The sequence below is a fragment of the Bubalus bubalis genome, chromosome 3, assembly GCF_019923935.1.
Source record: "Bubalus bubalis isolate 160015118507 breed Murrah chromosome 3, NDDB_SH_1, whole genome shotgun sequence".
NCBI classification, from domain to species: Eukaryota; Metazoa; Chordata; class Mammalia; order Artiodactyla; family Bovidae; genus Bubalus; species Bubalus bubalis.
In genome coordinates this window covers 57,761,343-57,783,975 of record NC_059159.1, presented here as the reverse complement: position 1 = coordinate 57,783,975, position 22,633 = coordinate 57,761,343, and the positions used below count along the sequence as shown (strand labels likewise).

General features: G+C 38.4%; 1 protein-coding gene across 5 annotated transcripts in view; it reads left to right on the top strand.

Moving 5' to 3' along the window:
* Positions 1 to 22,633, top strand: part of STXBP4 (syntaxin binding protein 4) — a 235,071-nt gene that overhangs the window by 157,948 nt on the left and 54,490 nt on the right. Inside the window, exon 17 of one of the 5 annotated variants that reach the window (XM_044939657.2) lies at positions 12,854 to 13,979. The exons of 3 other annotated variants lie outside the window; for them this stretch is intronic. In XM_044939657.2, the coding sequence (XP_044795592.2) occupies positions 12,854 to 12,855 (2 nt within the window). In that variant the 3' untranslated portion in view covers positions 12,856 to 13,979. Of the gene's footprint in view, positions 1 to 5,910; positions 8,570 to 12,853; positions 13,980 to 22,633 lie in introns of those variants that run through there. One more of the 5 variants, XM_044939656.2, reaches the window with a different exon arrangement.

Sequence of the window (22,633 nt, the reverse complement as noted above, 5' to 3'; positions counted from 1 at the left end):
AGTAATGGCCGCTTTTTATCTTTATATTCTGATGCTAACTAGAAGTTATTTAGACATGGGAAAAGTCTTTCTGAGAAAAAAGGGAAATGTGGTACTATAATATTTAAAGGCCTTCATAATTTTTCTTTTAAATCTAAAACTCACACTTGATATAACATCTTCATCTTCTCATTCTACTTATTCTAGGTCTCAAACTCTCATCTTTGCTTTCCTTATTTCTTTCAAAACATATTTTTATTAACCAACATGAATTTATTTGGTGGAAATCAGCCATACTCTTTAGAATGGGCATTATGGTATTTACTTCCACCTAAAATAATCATACTATTAATATATCTTTCTTCTCCTAGAATTGGGGGAAATGTTTTATGTATAGCAAATAGGTTACATGATTCTGATGCCATTTGAGAGACAGTTTCACTTGTTTTTTAAGGCCGACCTTTTCTCTAGTGACTTGGTTATTCAGAATCAGATAATAACCACTGTAAATATTCATGGTGTTTTACCATTCAAGCAATATGGTAAACTTACATATTCTCTTGTATTGTTGCAGACTGAAAGTAGGTTATTGCTATAATGTTCCATTAAGAAAATATATCAAATTTAATCTTGGGTGATTTCTGGAAAATCAACTATGCTTGAGTTATTCAGTTTTATTTTAAGAAGGCAAATTATTATTAGCCTCAAGAAAAATAATTAATTTTTTCCTAGTACAATTTTCAAAAATAAAAAAGTGAGAGAAAAATAGATCATTTAAAAGAAGGTAATCTTTTAGATTCACTTAGATTTTTTTACCTCATTCTTTCATTAGCTATTTATTGGGTATCTTCAATGGGCACGGCCCTCTCCTAGGCCTTTGATAGCAGCATAAACAAAGTCCTTGCTCTCAAACTGTTTAAATAACTGTAAGGGCAGAGATGGACAAACAAGTTATTGGCAAATAAGTACATGACAGTTCCAGATAGTGATGACTGTTAGGCATATAATAAGCCAGTTGTGTAAGGAAATATGAGTATGTGGTAATGCTACTGTTTTTGAAGAGATGATATTTGAACTGAGATCCAGCCAGCAGGAAACCTGTATGGGAAGAGCTTTTTAGACTAAGTACAAAAGCCTTGAGGTAGGACCAATCTTAATGTATTTGAGAGGGGAAAAAAAAGTCCTGGGGTATTTGATATATATGAGAAAGCAGAAGAGTAGCCAGGAGGTAAGGGTGGAGATGCAGAAAGGAGCCAGATCATATAGGACTTTGAACACCATAAAAGGAGTTTGGATTTTATTTTGAGTATCATAGGAGCCATTAATAGTTTTAAGCAGAAAGGAATAACATTATCTGGTCTACATTAAAAAAAAAAAAATCACTACTCAGGCAGTTGTTTGAAACTGGACTCTAAGAGTAACCAAGAGTGAAGAGAGCAGGAAGACTAATTGGCTATTACACGATTGACATAGGAGATGACAGCACCGTGGGCTAGGTTTGGAGTAACAAGAAACAAATATTCGCTTTTAAAAAGAGAAGTTGGCCAGTGTGTATAATTTTTTGGAACATTTGAAATTCGATATTAATGTTTAAACTTAATATTTGTTGAATATTGGGTCAATAAGTAACCAAAAGTCCACAAGCCCAAAGCAGTTGCCTGTCATTATTTTGGATCTTAAACTACCTCATATTTCCCTACTGCTCCTTCTGCACATTAATTAACTGTTGGGTATTTGCCCTATATGTTAAATAAATGTCTGAGAATTGAAGTCCTGAGATAATTTAATAATACCAAATCCATAGTTGTTGTTGTTTACTCGCTAAGTCATGTCCAACTCTTTGCAGCCCCATGGACTCTAGCCCGCCAGGCTCCTCTGGCCATGGGATTTCCCAGGCAAGAATACTGGAGTGGGTTGTCATTTCTGTCTTCACGGGATCTTCTTGAATCTGTAGTAGCCATCACCTATTCTTGTTTGGTACATAGGAAACAAATATAGTACAGTTTGTCAGTCTTAAAAATCAGGATTCCACTGTTTCCTGTATTCAGTATACATGAACAGATATTCAGTAACTCAATCCCAGAGCTTCCACATGGTATTTGTCTTCATAGACGATCATTTCCAGGACAGTATTTCAGAAATATACTTTAATCACATACTGCCAGCAGCTGTAGATATAAAAGCATGGCTAGACTGTAGCCCGCCAGTCTCTTCTGTCCATGAAATTCTCCAGACAAGAATACTGAAGTAGGTAGCCATTCCCTTCTCCAGGGGAACTTCCTGATCCAGGGATCAAACCTGCATCTCTTGCATTGCAGGCAGATTCTTTATGATCTGAGCCACCAGGGAAGACCAGACAAGCAAGACCTAATTTCTCCCACAAGACAGGAATAAGTTGTCAAGGGGATAACAGAATGCACAGCATATAGGATTTAATTAAGTAAATGTCTGTATACCTTAGCACTAACATGGTGAACAGACTATAACTTAAAATGATTTCCAACACAAAAGCAGAAAAAATATAGGAATACTTCATAAATCACAGAAGACATAGATGGTAGAGTGTAGGGAATTAGCTCTCTTCCAAGAAATGAAGGTCTGTAATTCCTGGCACAATTAGAACTGACTATAATAACAGAATGTCTAAACTGTAGTTCATGTTTCTATCCTATAACTGGACAAACAAAATGTAGATGATGGCAGAAAGAAATATTTTCCCTCAAGGCCTAAAAATGTCCTCATTCAAATCGAATGCATTCTTTTAGATTAATGGAATAGGTGTTCGCCAGAGTTCATATGAGGACAAAGTATTAACAGCTCATCTCAGGAAAGACAGCAGCAGTAGCAGTTGTATGCAGTTACAGCTTTAATAATTATTTAATATGATAAAATAGTTCAATTTAGATCCAGAAGTTCCTTCCTTCAACAACAGACTATTAATATTATTGTTACAGATAAAATATTTTAAAATAATAATACCAAAGATATAGAAGGTTTTTTAAATTCTATCCATTTTACAGTTTAAAAGAACTATTTTACATCCCTATGTCCTCATACAACCCTGTGAGATAGTCATTGTTATTTCTACTTTAAAAGATATGAAAAGATTAAGGCTCAGAGAACTGAAATAATTTTCTTAAGCCACATACTTGGAAAGTACAATGCCAGAACCCTAACCTAGGCCTTCTACTAATATTAAGTCCTATGAGTCTCACAGGGGTGTAGTTAAGTCATTATATCACAATTAACCGGTGGATTTTTTTTTCTCTTGAGAGTATATAAAATAGCAGGGTACCCTATATCCAGTATCATCCTAAGTAAGATAAAAATATGATGACCTCTTGGAGTCTTGACTTTCTGTCTCTAAATTGGGGATACAGTCTTCATAAGGTTGTTTCAAAGATTAAATGAACTAGTATGGAAGCACTTTTTAAAATATAAAAAGTGTGTTAGTGTTACTGGCTTAGTCATGTTGAACTCTGTGCAACCCCATAGACTGTAGCCCACCAGGCTCCTCTGTCGATGGGATCCTTCAGGCAAGAATACTAGAGTGGGTTGGCATTCCCTTCTCCGGGGGATCTTCCCAACCCAGGGATCCAACTCAGGTCTCCTGCTTTGCAGGCAGATTCTTTACTATCTGAGCCACCAGGGAAGCCCTTTAAATATAAAGTGCTTTGTAAATATGAGATTATGGAGATTATGTTTTAGAGTCCATTTTTTAAATTTTAATTAGAATCATTGACCAATTTTCATGACGTAACAAATATTCAGAATAAAGCAACAGATTACATTGATTCAGGAAGCTTTAATACTTTTCAATGCATAGAAGAATACCTGACTCACTGATATAGTTATTTTCTCAGGTCAGATTGGGAGAGCATCTTTTTTCTTTTTCTTTTAATTAAAAACATCTATATTGTTTGTTTGTTTGTTTTTTAGAGCAAACATTTGTTACTTCTAAAATTAAAGCATCCTTAAGTACAATAAATGTTTAAGCATCATGGAAACCTCAGAGTAAAAATTAAAAGCTCTCTTTGGAACCATTTAGAAAATATTGTATAAAGAGGGAATAATAAATGTATCTAAGAAAAAAAACTTAAAATCTTTAATAATATTTTTCACAAATCTGTGACCTTCTGAACTCATCCATCTGCATATCTGAGGTTATTGATATTTCTTCCGGCAATCTTGATTCCAGCTTGTGCTTCTTCCAGCCCAGCGTTTCTCATGATGTGCTCTGCATAGAAGTTAAATAAGCAGGGTGACAATATACAGCCTTGACATACTCCTTTTCCTATTTGGAACCAGTCTGTTCCATGTCTAGTTCTAACTGTTGCTTCCTGACCTGCATATAGGTTTCTCAAGAGGCAGGTCAGGTGGTCTGGTATTCCTATCTCTTTCAGAATCTTCCACAGTTTATTGTGGAGAAATATCAATAACCTCAGATATGCAGATGACACCACCCTTATGGCAGAAAGTGAAGAGGAACCAAAAAGCCTCTTGATGAAAGTGAAAGAGGAGAATGAAAAAGTTGGCTTAAAGCTCAACATTCAGAAAATGAAGATCATGGCATCTGGTCCCATCACTTCATGGCAAATAGATAGGGAAACAATGGAAACAGTGTCAGACTTTATTTTTGGGGGCTCCAAAATCACTGCAGATGGTGATTGAAGCCATGAAATTAAAAGACGCTTACTCCTTGGAAGGAAAGTTATGACCAACCTAGATAGCATATTCAAAAGCAGAGACATTACCTTGCCAACAAAGGTCCATCTAGTCAAGGCTGTGGTTTTTCCAGTGGTCATGTATGGATGTGAGAGTTGGACTGTGAAGAAAGCTGACCGCTGAGGAATTGATGCTTTTGAACTGTGGTGTTGGAGAAGACTCTTGAGAGTCCCTTGGACTACAAGGAGATCCAACCAGTCCATTCTAAAGGAGATCAGCCCTGGGTGTTCTTTGGAAGCAATGATGCTAAAGCTGAAACTCCAGTACTTTGGCCACCTCATGGGAAGAGTTGACTCATTGGAAAAGACCCTGATGCTGGGAGGGATTGGGGGCAGGAGGAAAAAGAGACGACAGAGGATGAGATGGCCGGATGGCATCACCGACTCGATGGATGTGAGTTTGAGTGAACTCCAGGAGATGGTGATGGACAGGGAGGCCTGGCGTGCTGGGATTCACGGGGTCGCAAAGGGTCGGACACGACTGAGCGACTGAACTGAACTGAACTCATCCAACCAAGTTTACTAATTAGATTAAAGTGATTAGATTTGGGGACTATACAATACTATTGGTGCTTCTCATTTCTTTTATAATAACCCCCAAATGCTAAAGAAACTTGAACTCAGTGTATATACAGCACTTGAAGTGAGATGTCTACTTCTTGGACAAGATCTTAGGTAAATTCCTCAACTTCATTTTTGCTCCATTTATAAAATGGAAAGATGAGTATCATAGCTCATTACATTACAGGATAAAATGAAATAACATTGTGAAATTAGCTTTTACTTAGAAATTAGTGTTTGCACCTTAAATGATATATTTGTAGATTCATTTTTCCTAGTATAAGGCAGAATAGTATACTGAAGAGATCATATCTTGAATTCAAATTTCAGCTCTAAGACCTAATATTTGTGCAGAGAAGTCCCAAAAGGGGTTCTGTAAGCTCTCTGAGTCTCAGTTTCTTCACCTATGAAAATGGAGATGTCATCAGCTCATGAGGTTGTTGGGAGGATTGCAGAAAATGTAACTGAAGTAACTAGCTGATTAAAGTTAATGTTTATAAAGTGGCTCATATCTGGTAGGTACTCAGTATACATCATCATCATTGTCATTATAATCTTCATCATTCATTGTCATTATGTAAAAGAAGTTTGTCCTTGCAGCCTACTCTGATATGATCAACCGTTCTCTTCTTCCCTCTATTTTTAGGCAAGGGGAAGCTGGAAACCTTGGAAAGTGGTGAAAGATTTCTATTGATATAGATTTATGTAATTTATCATCATTAAATCGCTGAGAACATGTAAAACCAATGTGCCAAAACCTCTGAAAACAATTCAAAATTAACATTTCACTCTTTGATACAACAGTAAAATTTGAATAGGCAACCAAACTTCAACTCCGTTTTTTTCATGGATATAAAGCTTGAAATAATAAAGAAATTTATGTCTAACTAGTAGCTTCAAGGGCACTCAGATTATACACAGCATTGTATGTGGAAAGGGAGGTCTTGCTAACCTTGTATAGAAAATAGAAATATTGAAATTGCCCATGGATTGCTGTAACTAGTTCTCTGCAAGACTTTGACAGACATTTCACCAGTGTGAGGGAGAAGTAAGCCATATAGATATCTGGTGCAAGAGTGTTCCAGACAGCAATTGCAAAGGCCTGAGGTAGGAGGGGGTCTTGTATACTTCAACGAGACAAAGAGGACATCTGGACAGAGGGATCCAACTCATTGCATCGTCAGTCCTCAGCTGATTGTCTGCTTCTCAGAAAGGCCTTTCCTAACTACCCATTTCATTTGAGCCTTCTGTCTCCCTCCAAGCTCCGTTACACTCCCCTATTTTATTCTGTCCTTAGGACAACAGACTGTTTTTTTATTTTCTTGTTAACTTTCTGTCTTTTCCATTAAAATATGAGATCCCCTGAGAACAGGGATCTTGGATATCTTGTTCACTACAATTCAGGTAATGCCTAAAACAGTACCCGGCACATGGTAGGTGATCATGAAATAGTTGTATTTCATTATGATAGTATCTGTTTAATGAATATATTTAATATATATGTTTCAATATCATTTACTTCGATATGAGCTTAAACTAATGAGGCCCCATTTCTGTTCAGCAGAGGGCTGTTATTAGCAGTGTCCCTCACTCAGTCTGCAGTGTTAGTGAGCACTCGCGGAAACCAGCACACTCACACAATGTTGATAGATACTGCTCAGTGCAGCTCTTCTGGAGAGCAGATGTCTGTGTCTCTAGGAACCTAAAATGTACATGTCCCTGGACCCTTTAGTTTCATTTCTAGGATCTATTATGGAAATTAATTCCCATTCATATGCATGAATCTAACAAACACAAATATCCATTGTATATGCACATAGATGTCAGATAGTTCTTTCCACAAATATTCATCGAGTAAATGTGTATCAGGCATTGAGAACAGAGGCTGGGTCTGCTCACGCTGAGGATGTTCCAGAGGCAGGTGAAACTACAGGAGCCCCAGAATCACTTCTTCTCTCTTGTACCTGTAGAACCTAGGTGGGGTACCATAGAGCATCAGCTGAGACTTTCTGACCAAAATAGTTCATGAATGGCCGCCCCTTTTTTTCAAAGCAACAAATCTGATAGAAGGGGAAGAAGACTATTAAAAGCTGTGAACTGTGAACGGTGCATCATAAAAGGCGATAGAGACGAAAAAGAAAGAAACATTAGTAAACCTGTAAGAGTGGACATCAATAGCCTAGGCAGAAAAAGAGTATGAATGATACTTTCTCAAAGTAGATCATTAACTAGTGCATGCCAAGCTGCTGTAATACTGAAGCACTTTAACTGTTTTGTGTAACATCTGCTGGAATTGTAGCTCTTCTGAAAGTGTCTGGAGAGATTGTGGTTAAGTTTGTACATATTTGGACACATATCACAGATTCCATGAAAGCAGTTTTGTCTTTATTTTAAATTTAGATAAAATGGATTTGTTCTCATGTTTAGAAACCATCAGTGGATTGTGGGGTAAGAAATCCTAAAAGGAGAACTCTACTGTAGACAATACCTGTAAGTGTCAGTAGGAAAGAAAAGGTAGAGATATACAAATAAATCAAGGGAAACCTCACAGAGCTCTTAGCTTAGGTGTTTAAACAGATGTACAAATATTGAACAAAGAAACAACCTAGAACTAACAAGAACTCTTCAGAATAGTGGCAGGAAAGTTAAAGCCAGGATTAACTCAAGTTTTTGAAAAAATTAAAGATGAGGCAAAATATATTAAGCAGTGACAAAGAAAAAGAAGATTTGGTGTGTTAAGTTAATGTGTCACTAACTCGATGGACTTGAGTTTGAGCAAGCTTCCGGAGTTGGTGATGGACAGGGAATCCTGGTGTGCTGCAGTCCAGGGGGTCACAAAGAGTCGGACACGACTGAGGGACTGAACTGAGCAGTGGGGAAAGTCTGAGTGTGACTTTGGTAGGCAGAGTCTTTGGTTATCTCTATGGTCCCTGCTTTCTGGTGCTCATGCCCCTGTGGGACCCCTCCCCTAGAGTATGTACAGGACCTCTGGTTTACTTGCACCAGCAGAATTCAGTAAAGATGATACATGATAACATTATATAAGATTTTAGTGCACACTTTGCTGTAGTCTCTCAATCCCTAGCTTCAAAGATGTGAACTGCTATGTTGGAAAACCCACACAGCAAGGAGCTGAGGGTAGTCTCAGGCCAACCACCAGGAAACTGAAGCCTTCGATCCTGTCAGATCAGTTCAGTCGCTCAGTTGTGTCCAACTCTTTGTGTTCCCACGGACTGCAGCATGCCAGGCTTCCCTGTCCACCACCAACTCCTGGAACTTGCTCAAAGTTATGTCCGTTGAGTCGGTGATGCCATCCAACCATTTCATCCTCTGTCGTCCCCTTCTTCTCCTGCCTTGAACCTTTCCCAGCAACAGGGTCTTGTCGAATGAGTCAGTTCTTTGCATCAGGTAGCCAAAGTATTGGAGTTTCAGCTCCAATGAATATTCCAATATTCCATCCAATGAATATTCAGGACTGATTTCCTTTAGGATGGACTGGTTGGATATCCTTACAGTCCAACGGCCTCTCAAGAGTCTTCTCCAACACCACAGTTCAAAAGCATCAATTCTTCCGCTCTCAGCTTTCTTTATGGTCCAATTCTCACATCCGTACATGACTACTGGAAAAACCATAGCTTTGACTAGATGGACCTTTGTCAGCAAAGTAATGTCTCTACTTTTTAATATGCTTTCTAGGTTCGTCATAGCTTTTCATAGCTTTTCTTCTGAGGAGCAAGCATCTTTAAATTTCATGGCTGCAGTCACAATCTGCAGTGATTTTGGAACCCAAGAAAATAAAGTCTCTCACTGTTTCTGTTGTTTCCCCAGCTATTTGCCATTAAATGATGGGACCAGATGCCATGATTTTTGTGTTTTGAATATTGAATTTTAAGCCAGCTTTTCCACTCTCCTCTTTCACTTTCATCAAGGGGCTCTTTAATTCCTCTTCGTTTCTGCCATAAGGGTGGTGTCATCTGCATATCTGAGGTTATTGATATTTCTCCTGGCAATCTTGACTCCAGCTTGTGCTTCATCCATCACTGCATTTCGCATGATGTACTCTGCATATAAGTTAAATAAGCAGGGTGACAGTATACAGCCTTGACGTACTCTTTCCCAATTTGGAAACAATCCATTGTTCCATGTCCCATTCTAACTGTTGCTTCTTGACCTGCATACAGATTTCTCAGGAGGCAGATAAGGTGCTCTGGTATTCCCATCTCTTGAAGAATTTTCCACAGTTTGTTGTGATTCACACAATCAAAGGCTTTGGTGTAGTCAATAAAGCAGAAGTAGATGTTTTTCTGGAACTCTCTTGCTTTTTCTATGATCCAGTGTATGTTGGCAATTTGATCCCTGGTTCTTGTGCCTTTTCTAAATCCAGCTTAAACATCTGGAAGTTCTTGGTTCATGTACTGTTGAAGCCTCACTTGGAGAATTTTGAGCGTTTCTTATCTATTGTGTGAAACAAGTACAGTTGTGCAGTATTTTGAACATCCTTTGGTATTTACTTTCTTTGGGATTGGAATGAAAACTTTTCCAGTCCTGTGGCCACTGCTGAGTTTTCCAAATTTGCTGGCATATTGGGTGCATCAAGTTTTAGGACTTTCACAGCATCATCTTTTAGGACTTGAAATAGCTCAACTAGAATTCCATCACCTCCACTAGCTTTGTTTGTAGTGATGCTTCCTAAAGCGCACCTGACTTCGCACTCCAGGATGTCTGACTCTAGGTGAGTGATCACACCGTCATGGTTATCTGGGTCATTAAAATATTTTTGTGTGTAGTTCTATGTATTCTTGCCACCTCTTCTTAATTTCTTCTACTTCTGTTAGGTCTATACCATTTTTGTCCTTTATTGTGCCCATCTTTGCATGAAATGTTCCCTTGGTATCTCTAATTTTCTTGAAGAGATCTCTAGTCTTTCCCATTCTATTGTTTTCCTCTATTTCTTTGCACTGATCACGGAGGAAGGCTTTCTTTTCTCTCCTTGCTATTGTAGAACTCTGCATTCAGATGGGTATATCTTTCCTTTTCTCCTTTGCCTTTAGCTTCTCTTCTTTTCTCTGCTATTTGTAAGGCCTCCTTAGACAATTTTTCATTTCTTTTTCTTGGGGATGGTCTTGATCCCTGCCTCCTGTACAGTGTCATGAATCTCCATCCATAGTTCTTCAGGCACTATGTCTACCAGATGTAATCCATTGCATCTATTTATCACTTCCACTGTGTAATCGTAAGGGATTTGATTTAGGTCATACCTGAAAGGTCTAGTGGTTTTCCCTACTTTCTTCATTTTAAGTCTGAATTTGGCAATAAGGAGTTCATGATCTGAGCCACAGTCAGCTCTCGGTCTTGTTTTTGCTAACTGTATAGAGCTTCTCCATCTTCGGCTGCAAAAATACTATCATTCTGATTTTGGTGCTGACCATCTGGTGATGTCCATGTGTAGAGTCATGTCTTATGTTGTTGGAAGAGGGTGTTTGCTATGACCAGTGTGTTCTCTTGGCAAAACTCAGTTAGCCTTTGCCCTGCTTCATTTTGCACTCCAAGGCCAAACTTGCCTGTTACTCCAGGTATCTCTTGACTTCCTGCTTTTGGGTTCCAGTCCCCTATCATGAAAAGGATATCTTTTTTTGCTGTTAGTTTTAGAAGGTCTTGTAGGTCTTCATAGAACCATTCAACTTCAGCTTCTTCAGCATTAGTGCTTAGGGCATAGACTGGGATTGCTGTGATATTGAATTATTTGCCTTAGCAACGAACAGAGATCATTTCTGTCATTTTTGAGATTGCCCCCAAGTACTGCATTTTGGACTCTTGTTGACTATGAGAGCTACTCCATTTCTTCTAAGGGATTCTTGCCCACAGTAGTAGGTATAATGGTCATCGGAGTTAAATTCACCCATTCCAGTCCATTTTAGTTCACTAATTCCTAAACTGTCAATGTTCACTCTTGCCATCTCCTGTTTGACCACTTCCAATCTACCTTGATTCATGGAACTAACATTCCAGGTTCCTATGCAGTATTGCGCTTTACAGCATCAGACTTTACTTCCAACACGAGTGACATCCACAACTGGGAGTTGTTTTCACCTTTACTCCGTCTCTTCATTCTTTCTGGAGTTATTTCTCCACTCTTCTCTAGTAGCATATTGGGCACTTACCGACCTGGGTTCAATCCTATAACCACAAGGAACTGAATTCTGTTAATAATACCAAAGCCTTACTTCACTCTGTATAATAGGCTCCAGTTTCATCCACCTCATTAGAACTGATTCAAATGTATTCTTTTGAATGGCTGAGTAATACTCCATTGTGTATATGTACCACAGCTTTCTTATCCATTCATCTGCTGATGGACATCTAGGTTGCTTCCATGTCCTGGCTATTATAAACAGTGCTGCGATGAACATTGGGGTACACGTGTCTCTTTCCCTTCTGGTTTCCTCAGTGTGTATGCCCAGCAGTGAGATTGCTGGATCATAAGGCAGTTCTATTTCCAGTTTTTTAAGGAATCTCCACACTGTTCTCCATAGTGGCTGTATTAGTTTTCATTCCCACCAACAGTGTAAGAGGGTTCCCTTTTCACCACACCCTCTCCAGCATTTATTACTTGTAGACTTTTGGATCGCAGCCATTCTGACTGGTGTGAAATGGTACCTCATAGTGGTTTTGATTTGCATTTCTCTGATAATGAGTGATGTTGAGCATCTTTTCATGTGTTTGTTAGCCATCTGTATGTCTTCTTTGGAAAAATGTCTATTTAGTTCTTTGGCCCATATTTTTCTGGAGTTGAGCTGTAGGAGTTGTTTGTATATTCTCGAGATTAGTTGTTTGTCATTTGCTTCATTTGCTATTATCTTCTCCCATTCTGAAGGCTGTCTTTTCACCTTGCTAATAGTTTCCTTTGATGTGCAGAAGCTTTTAAAGAGGGTGGGAAGATTTGGGAGAATGGCATTGAAACATGTAAACTATCATGTATGAAACGAGTTGCCAGTCCAGGTTCGATGCACGATACTGGATGCTTGGGGCTGGTGCACTGGGACGACCCAGAGGGATGGTATGGGGAGGGAGGAAGGAGGAGGGTTCAGGATGGGGAACAAATGTGTGCCTGTGGCGGATTCACTTTGATATTTGGCAAAACTAATACAATTATGTAAAGTTTAAAAATAAAATAAAATTTAATAAAAAAAAATAATAATAATAATACCAAAGCCTTCCCGGTTAAGCCTCAGATGAGACTGTGGTCTTATCTCACCCAAAGCAGAGGACTCAGCTAAGCCTCACTCAGATTCCCAACCTGTAAAAACTGTGAGATTAAAATTATATATATTATTCTAAGTTGCCAAGTATGCAGTAGTTTGTTTAACAGCAATAGAAAATTAGTATCATATACTAGTGCCATTTGCTTCTACCTTCCTAGCTGAGAAAATGACTGTCAAAGCAGCAATGCTGGAATTTTCTCTGGAATAAAATATTTCCTTCGATTAAAGTAAGAGATACAAGTTACATTTGTAGAGTTTTGAATCACCTCATGGGGTGACTCTTTTCTGTCTCCCCTGTTTCTTTAACTCTTTTCTATCCAATCGAAGGAAGTTCGAGGGGAACTGAAGGATGCCCCTTTACAACTGTAATGAAGACAGGAGCCTCCAGAAGCACACAGCTGCTACATTAGAGGTGGTGTCGTGAATCCTCCCGAGAGAAACAGCTCTCCCTCCTCCCAGGGCGTCATCTCATTCACATGTCACATTCCCAATACTGATCACAGTACTTGACACATAGCTGATGCTCAGTGACTGATGACTGTTCCTTGTTAACTTACCTCACCTATAAATCCAGTGAGAAAGAAGAAAAGTCATTATCCCTCCTTACTGTGGTCCTTTTCCTTCCTAGATTTTTGGTAATGAAAAGATGATCATGACACTCATTTATTTATGTACAGGAAAGCAAATGAGCACTGAGAGTCCAGAGATGAGTGAATTGCTCTTTGTTCATAAAAGAAATCTGTAAAGCCTAACATGAATACCAATAATTCTATAATTCTTTTTTCCCTCTCAGTCTGCATGTGTTTAGTTTCTTTTTTTTAATTGAGGTATAATTGACGTTTAATTTAATATGAGTCCTCTTCAGTGTTGATAAATGCCAAAAGCTTAATTGTCTGATTCCAAATGATACTGACATAATGGGCTCATTTGTTATGTCTCCATTTTCTATCTTCACATCATATAAAAGTACAAGCCTTTTATAACCTGACAATAATTGGAATGCCTTTATCTTTTATTCACTTTATTGTCAGCTTCCCTCTTTGTAGACTTCTAGTGGAAACATAATTTTTACATTATTCATTCCTGTTCAGTACATTGAATGCCTGCTACATTGTACCTCATTACTAAGAATTTGTGAATCCTTTATACATACTCTCATTAATTAATTCTTAATTGCTTTGTTGGACATTACTGATGATAAATGCTCCAAAGTTTTGGTTTCATTTGTGTAACATGTAAGTATAAAATGAACAAAATATATATACTTCATTGCTTTTACTGTCCATATCAGAAGCATGGTAATTTTTAATCTAAAGAAGTGAAAGTATTTCAATTCATAATGTTATTATTTATGAATTATGAAATTACATATCTGTTAAATTGAAGCCTTTAAAAAAAAAAGATGAATTAATAAATGTTCAGGGGCATATATATTGCCTACTGCTACTGCTAAGTCACTTCAGTCGTGTCCGACTCTGTGCGACCCCATAGATGGCAGCCCACCAGGCTCCCCTATCCCTGGAATTCTCCAGGCAAGAACACTGGAGTGGGTTGCCATTTCCTTCTCCAATGCATGAAAGTAAAAAGTGAAAGTGAAGTCGCTCATTCGTGTCTGACTCTTAGCGACCCCAGGGACTGCAGCCTACCAGGCTCCTCCGCCCATGGGATTTTCCAGGCAAGAATACTGGAGTGGGGTGCCATTGCCTTCTCCGGTATATTGCCTAAGAACATGGTTAATTTTTTTTAATTTAATAAGCAATATATTATTTTTCCTCTGCAGTCTGTTCTCTCCTGGTCTTTAATACATAAATCATGCCACATCACTCTCCAAGTCAGAACTCTCCAATGACTTCCCATCACACTTAGAATAAGATCCAAACACCTTACCATGGTTTATAAGACCCTTCATCTCTGGCCCTGACTAGCTGTCTACTACCCTTCTCCTGCTTATGTTACATGAGTCTCATTGATCTTTTTATAGTTCTTCAGACATGCCAAGCTCATTTCTACGCCAGTGCCTTTGCACTGGCTTTTCCAACTCCCGAGAATCCTTTCCATTTAGATCTTCACAAGACTTACTCCTTCATTTCGTTCAGGTCCGTGCTCTCATGTCTTCTTTTGAAAGAGGCTTTTCCTGGCCACTCTAGTAAAATGCTAGCCCCCATCATCACTACCAGTCACTCATAATCTGTCTGTACCCATGTTTTTTAGTAGCACTGCTTTGCCATCTGAAATTGTGTCTGCCCCTCAGCACATGCACTTCAGGAAGGTGGGGTCCTCTCTTGTGTTGTTCACCACTGTAGCCCCTGAATCTACTACAGCAGTTATTCAGTATGTGTTAAGTCAATAACTAAATGAATAGAATCCTAGAGGTACCCTGTGTAGAATTAAACAGCAGTTGAAGAGAGAAACAAGAAAATAAAGTAAAAATAACATGAATTTTCACACCTGGATTATTGGAGGTTGGTAGAACCATTAAAAGTCACAAGGAACTCAGAAGGAAAGACAGATTGGGAAAGAAGTAAGACAAGTTCTGTATCAGACATTAGAAATGCTACCCACTCCAGTGTTCTTGCCTGGAGAATCCCAGGGACCGGGGAGCCTGGTGGGCTGCCGTCTATGGGGTCGCACAGAGTCGGACACGACTGAAGCGACTTAGCAGCAGCAGTAGGCATTGAGAGGGAGATGGGAGAACAGGTCACGATTGGAGATGCTATGTAAGGAATAATTGATTGTCTTCCTGATCGTTGAAGCCTAAGGTTCCAGCAAAAGGATGTAACAGGAGAAGAAGGAAAAGCCCTTCTGTGACGAGCTCAGGAGAGGGTCCAGATGGGGGCAGTCAGGCAGGACTTAAAGAAAGCTCCGGGAGAAGAGAGTTTCAAGAAGGGAGTGTTAAACAGTTCTAAATGCTGATAACAGGAGGGCAACATGTGAAAAATAGATTGGCTGTGATGGTAAGCATTTGTGACCTTTAAGAGAGAAGCTTCAGTAGACTGGTGAGGGCAGGAATACATTTTACACCAACACTGTCTTGAATGTCAGTTTAATCTTTCCTCTGTGATTCATAAGGCATTTCAGCATCTCTAAGGACCTCCTGGTCATTTTGTAAATATCAATTATGTAACTCTGTAGTTTAAAAGGTGTTGGATTAAGGGGAAAAGGTATAGGACATTGAAATGAATCTATACTGATCCTACAACATACGGTAGAAGTTACTTAGTTTAAACACATTCGCACCAGCGCCCAGGTTTCTGTGACTTTCCAGCGGGATGCAGCGTGCTCTGTTAGCTGTCAACAAGTGCCAGTTCAGCACATGCAGTTTTTTACATTACAAAGTGCTAAGATCAAAGGGAAAATGTTAGTTAGGACAGCAATATTTTTATGTTATTGTCTGCTGACATAAAAATGTGTTGAACTTTTATTTTTGTTATTTTGAAAAGATCTGAAAAGAATGAATAAGCAGGAGAAATTGCTCATAATCAACCACCAAGAGGCCATCGTTGTTTACATTTTCACTTTCAGTCTTTTATTCAGCTTTTTAAAACTTCTAACACTTTTATGTTATTTCTTACATAATGGAAGGAGGAATATAGTAGCTAAAAGCAGGAGCTTGAGAATCAGATTACTTGGGTTCAAATCCCATCTCTGCCTCTTATCAGCAACATGATCTTGATGCATTTCATAACCAGTCTGCACCTCAGTCTCTTCACCTATAAAGTGCAGGAACAAATAATTCTTTTATAAGCCAATTTGTCCTGATACCTGGCATATAAAACAGAGTTGATCCCATACTCTTTCCACCTTTCTTTCCAAACTTACTTGTTGTATTTTCCCCCTCCACTGGCACTCATTGCAAGACTTTTCATCACTTTCTGATGTTTTGTACTTTTGCCCTTGGTTTTAAGGTGCAAATACTATTTCCAAATAAAATCTAGGTTGGGAGCCACCTCTCCTAGATACTAAGCTAATATGAGAAACTGAGGAACCCAGTTGAGGATTATAGTTGTCTACAACGGCCTTAAAGTTGCCCTGCACCCCCATGTTAAAGTCAAATATGGCCTGACTCTGCCCTAAATAAAAAAGGACAATAAACTAATGAAAGCATTTGATTGTCTGTATCAGCGTTATTATTCTGAAGCCGTTTACCATACAGTGATAATCACATGCCTGGCTGGGCTGTTAACAGTCATGTGCCCCTCGGGCACCACATCACAGTTGTGTTATATGCAGACTTGTGACAAATGCTTCTAAGACTAGGTTAAATGTGGACTATTTAAGTAATAGAGACTTCAAGGGAAAACAGTTTTCTCTTTTGTTTACTTCAGGAAAGTATTTGAATTTATTTCATGGTTATCTTTAAAGAAAGGGGAGGTTAAGAAAAATGGTCATATTAGCCTTTTGATTAAAGTAATTGCTCAAATAGCATCAAGGCAGAAGAACACAGATATAATAGATGTAACACCTCTCTCAGGACTTCATGACTGAAAACAAAACGAAGCCCCTAGTTCTCCCAAACTCAATGGGTCATTTGGGTGTGACAATCACAGTCTTATTTCCCAGAACCAAACTTGCGCTTGAGTGTTTTGGCATCCTTTCAATTACTCTCCTGTTTAGGACTCAGAATAAAATAGTTGAAGTATCTATAATATTCTTTCTTTGTGAGCAAGGTTTTTATCAACCTTACTCTTTTCTGAAAACATATTACTATGTTCTAGTAATGTAAGGTACATTTTTATCCAAAAGTGGATCTGTCTTTATTGATAAGGTTACTGACAAGGTTCTGTGAAATGCATTACTATGCTATGGGTTGTAAAGTTTTTATAAACAACAAAATGCTCTTGTTTTGTTGCTTGAGATGATGGTGAATTGACTAACTTAAGGAAACAGGCTGCTGCATGTTTTTCTAAGTATCTTGCAGTAAATCAACCTTCAAAGACTTCCTTAGGAAACAGATTGGCGCTTTTTAAAAAATAAATGCAATATATTAAACATAGTTCTTAAATCATCTAGTTCTTTTTTCTAGTCCAAAAATAAGAAAAATATATCAGTTTGTAATATGACTTCCTAGAGATCTGAATAACAAAAAGCGTCGACGTTCTTAATCCAGCATAGCTGTCAATTTCCTAGTTCTTTTGTGTGTTTTGTTGTGTGTGTGTATGTTAGTCATTCAGTTGTGTTCAACTCTTTGTGACCCCATGGACTGTAGCCCACCAGGCTCCTCTGTCTGTGAGATTTCCCGGGCAAGAATACTGGAGTGAGTAGCCAACCATTCCCTTCTCCAGGGGAGTCTTCCCAACCCAGGGATCGAACCCAGCTCTCTCGCATCGTAGGTGGATTCTTTACCAGCTAAGCCACAAGGGAAGCCCTTACTGAAACATACACATTTATAAACGTATTTTTTAAGTGCTTAAAGGAGATATTGCTATTTCCCAAAGACCTGATAAATGTACTCAAAACATTACTTTGGAATGTTTGCATTTGAGAGTATAACTTAAATATTTTATTGTCAATGTATTTTGTGGTATTTTATTGTTTCCAAAGGCCATTGTGCCTAAATGGCAGCACAGAGGTTGTGTTTACCATAACATCACATTCAGAAAACCATGAATGCAAGCCAGTCTATTGGAATGCACAGGCCAGCAAGTATGCTCTTTTCTATTTAGTCAACTTTTGTTTAAACATGGTTTACTTATTTGAGTGGAAGTTAACAAAACACTGAGCTTTAATGATCTTGTCGTAGCAGTGCTCTGTTTTGTGACCTAGATTTCGAATCTCTGTAGTATTTCCTGTATGAAACTAGTGTAGTCCCTCTCTGTGCACCTACCACAATAATAAAATATGAGTCAGCTATGTAGAGACACTATCTGTGGAAGGGTTCTTTTTAATCAAAACCTTTGTTAATAAAGAAAAAGTACATAGTGCTATTTATATTCCAGATGAGCTAATCAGTTAGGTATAATTAAGAATCTTTCTAGGAGGAAATTTCTTGGGAGATATTTAAAAATTCACTCCTTAAATTTTTTTTAAATAATATGCTTTTTTGTATACATAAAGGATTTCCTTATTTCTTAGTCTGGTGTAACCTTGAAATTCTTAGTAGGCAGAAACTGTGACCTTTATTTGTACTGAATAAATATTTTTAATCTGTTCTCTTCAAAGAATTTTTCTTGTTATTGCAATCTACTATTGTAATTTCATTTTTTTAAATGAGCATTTACACCCTGGAAACACCTGCTCAGTTCTGTCCTATGTGAAGTGACATTGGCAGATTTCAGCCATACTGTAGCCTTTCCTCTTGGCTCAGCCCTTAGTATAAAAAAGACTAGTTGTGAAATAACAGCCATTGTGCTACAATATTACTGCTAGGAAACCTGCTATATACTGCTAGATAAATTGATTGCACATGCATCACATGGTCAAGGCTTCCCAACACTCCGGTCTTGACTAAATAGCACAGCAGATTTTAAATATTATGCATATCAAAGAAATATAGGTCTATCCAAATTGGCTGCACAATAGAATAGAATGATAGTTGCATCTATATCTAAATAATATCAAACATCTGTATTACCAATGAAATACTGGCTCATCTAGGTATAGACATTTACATTTATGTGGGCAGAACGACCGAATGATTAGTTGAGTGGCTAGAGCTTGTGTTTGACTCTCACCATAGGCCCAGAGCGTCACTGTGCAGCATTCTCCTTCAGGTTCTGTTCTCTCCCTTAACCGCATCTCCATTTCTGTTCCTTCTTCCCCATCCTTTCCTTTCTTCAGCAAATTCTGATTGAGAACCCACACTGTATGTTGAGTGGGGACGGGAGACATAGCCTTACTGGAACCATGTAGAGAGTAATTGGATAGTTTTTAAAGTTTAATTATATACTTACAAATTATGGTAAATGTCCTAAAGAATACGAACATAGTATCATTTATTTATTCAGCAAACATTTCTGAGGATCAACGATGTGTCTGGCGTTTTGCTAGGAACAAATGAAACAAAATGATCCCTACCCTCATAGAGGAAACTGGGAGAGGAAAGAGTGGACTGTCTTTGTGGTAAGATTTAAGTAGAAACTTGAAAGACAACTAAGAGTCAACTGTCTTAACAACCTAAGGAGAGAGCATTCTAGGCTGAGGCAAAGAGCTGCCTACTCAAAGGAATGAAAGGAGACCAGGATAGGCTCATTTAGTGAGATGGGAACAGTTAAGGAGGGTCAGCTTTTGAAAAATAAAACTTAATTTTAGAAAAATTGTATGTAATTTTCCTGTGAAGCATGTAGTGGAAATATTATTGGGAAATTGCTTATACTAGCCTAAGGTCAGAAAAAAGGCTGTCCTGGAGAAATAAATGTGAGAGTCACCGGCATGTATAGAATTTTTAAAGCTATGAAAGTGGTAAGATCACCTGGGATGAGAATATAGTAGGGAAAAGAAGGGGATGCAAGACTGAACCCTAGGAATATTTACATGGCTACAGAGAAAGAAGAAACTGAACTAAAAAGGAATGATCTTTTAAAAATTTAGATGACATTTTTCATTTTCTAAAGTTAGGTACACTATGTGTGTATAGTATTGTGGAAACCAGGAAAAACTGAAAGCTTTTAACAGCATATACTATTTTTTAACTTATTTTATATTGGGGTATAGCCAATTAACAACATTGTGATAGTTTCAGGTGAGCAGTGAAGGGACTTACCCATATGCATACATAGATCCATTCTCCCCTAAATCTCCCTCCCATCCAGGCTGCCACAGCGCATTGAACAGAGTTCCATGTGCTATACAATAGATCCTTGTTGGCTGTCCATTTTAAATATAGTAGTATGTACATGAAGAACTACGGACAGAGGTTCATGACATTGTAGAGGAGGCAGGGATCAAGACCATCCCCAAGAAAAAGAAATGCAAAAAAGGCAAAATGGTTATCTGAGTAGGCCTTACAAATAGCTGTGAAAAGAAGAGAAGTGAAAAGCAAAGGAGAAAAGGAAAGATATACCTATTTGAATACAGAATTCCAAAGAACAGCAAGGAGAGATAAGAAAGCCTTCCTCAGTAATTAATGCTAAGAAATAGAGGTAAACAATAGAATGGGAAAGACTAGAGATCTCTTCAAGAAAATTAGAGATACCAAGAGAATATTTCATGCAAAGATGGGCACAATAAAGGACAGAAATGGTAGGGACCTAACAGAATCTGAAGATATTAAGAAGAGGTGGCAAGAATACACAGAAGAACTATACAAAAAAGATCTTCACAACCCAGATAATCACAATGGTGTGATCACTCAGCTAGAGCCAGACATCATGGAATGTGAAATCAAGTGGCCCTTAGGAAACATCACTACGAACAAAGCTAGTGGAGGTGATGGAATTCCAGTTGAGCTATTTCAAATCCTAAAAGATGATGCTGTGAAAGTGCTGCACTCAGTATGCCAGCAAATTTGGAAAACTCAGCAGTGGCCACAGGACTGGAAAAGGTCAGTTTTCATTCCAATCCCAAAGAAAGGCAATGCCAAAGAATGCTCAAACTACCACACAATTGCACTCATCTCACACGCTAGTAAAGTAATGCTCAAACTTCTCCAAGTCAGGCTTCAACAGTACATGAACTGTGAAATTCCAGATGTTCAAGCTGGTTTTAGAAAAGGCAGAGGAACCAGAGATCAAATTGCCAACATCTGCTGGATCATCGAAAAAGCAAGAGAGTTCCAGAAAAGCATCTACTTCTACTTTATTGACTATGCCAAAGCCTTGACTGTGTGGATCACAATAAACTGTGGAAAATTCTTCAAGAAATGGGAATACTAGACCACCTGACCTGCCTCCTGAGAAATCTGTATGCAGGTCAGGAAGCAACCATTAGAACTGGACATGGAACAGCAGACTGGTTCCAAATCGGGAAAGGAGTATGTCAAGGCTATATATTGTCACCCTACTTATTTAACTTATATGCAGAGTACACCATGTGAAATGCTGGGCTGGAAGAAGCACAAGCTGGAATCAAGATTGCCAGGATAAATACCAATAACCTCAGATTCACAGATAGCACCACCCTTATGGCAGAAAGTGAAGAACTAAAGAGCCTCTTGATGAGAGTGAAAAAGTTGGCTTAAAACTCAACTTTCAGAAAACTAAGATCATGGCATCCGGTCCCATCACTTCTTGGCAAATAGATGGGGAAACAGTGACAGACTTTATTTTTGGGGGCTTCACAATCACTGCAGATGGTGATTGCAGCCATGAAATTAAAAGACTCTTGTTCCTTGAAAGAAAAGCTATGACCAACCTAGACAGCATATTAAAAAGCAGAAACATTACTTTGCCAGCAAAGGTCTGTCTTATCAAAGCTATTGTTTTTCCAGTAGTCATGTATGAATGTGAGAATTGGACTATAAAGAAAGCTGAGCGCCAAAGAATTGATGCTTTTGAACTGTGTTTTGGAGAAGACTCTTGAGAGTCCCTTGGACAGCAAAGAGATCCAACCAGTCCATCCTAAAGGAAATCAGTCCTGAATATTCATTGGAAGGACTGATGCTGAAGCTCCAATACTTTGGCCACCTGATGTGAAGAACTGCCTCATTTGTAAAGACCCTAATGCTGGGAAAGATTGAAGACGGAAGGAGAAGGGGAAGACAGAGAATGAGATGGTTAGATGGCATCACTGACTCGATGGACATGAGTTTGAGTAAGCTCTGGGAGTTAATGATGGACAGGGAAGCCTGGCATGCTGCAGTCCATGGAGTCACAGAGTCATTCACGACTGAGCGACTGAGCTGAACTGTATGTATATGACCATCCCAAACTCCCTAACTATCCCTTCCCCTCCAGCCACTGTAAGTTCCTTGTCTTTGTCTATGAGTTTCTTTCTATTTGTAAGTTCATTTGTTTCATTTTTTTTTTAGATTCCCCATATAAGGGATATCTATATGATATTTTTTCTTGTCTGTTTGACTTAGTATGACACTCTCATCCATGTTGCTACAAATGGCGTTATTTCATTCTTTTTAATGGCTGAGTAATATTTCATTTTGTCTGTTGTACCACTTCTTCTTTATCCATTCCTCTGTCAATGAACATTTAGGTTGCTTCCAAAAAAGCATATACT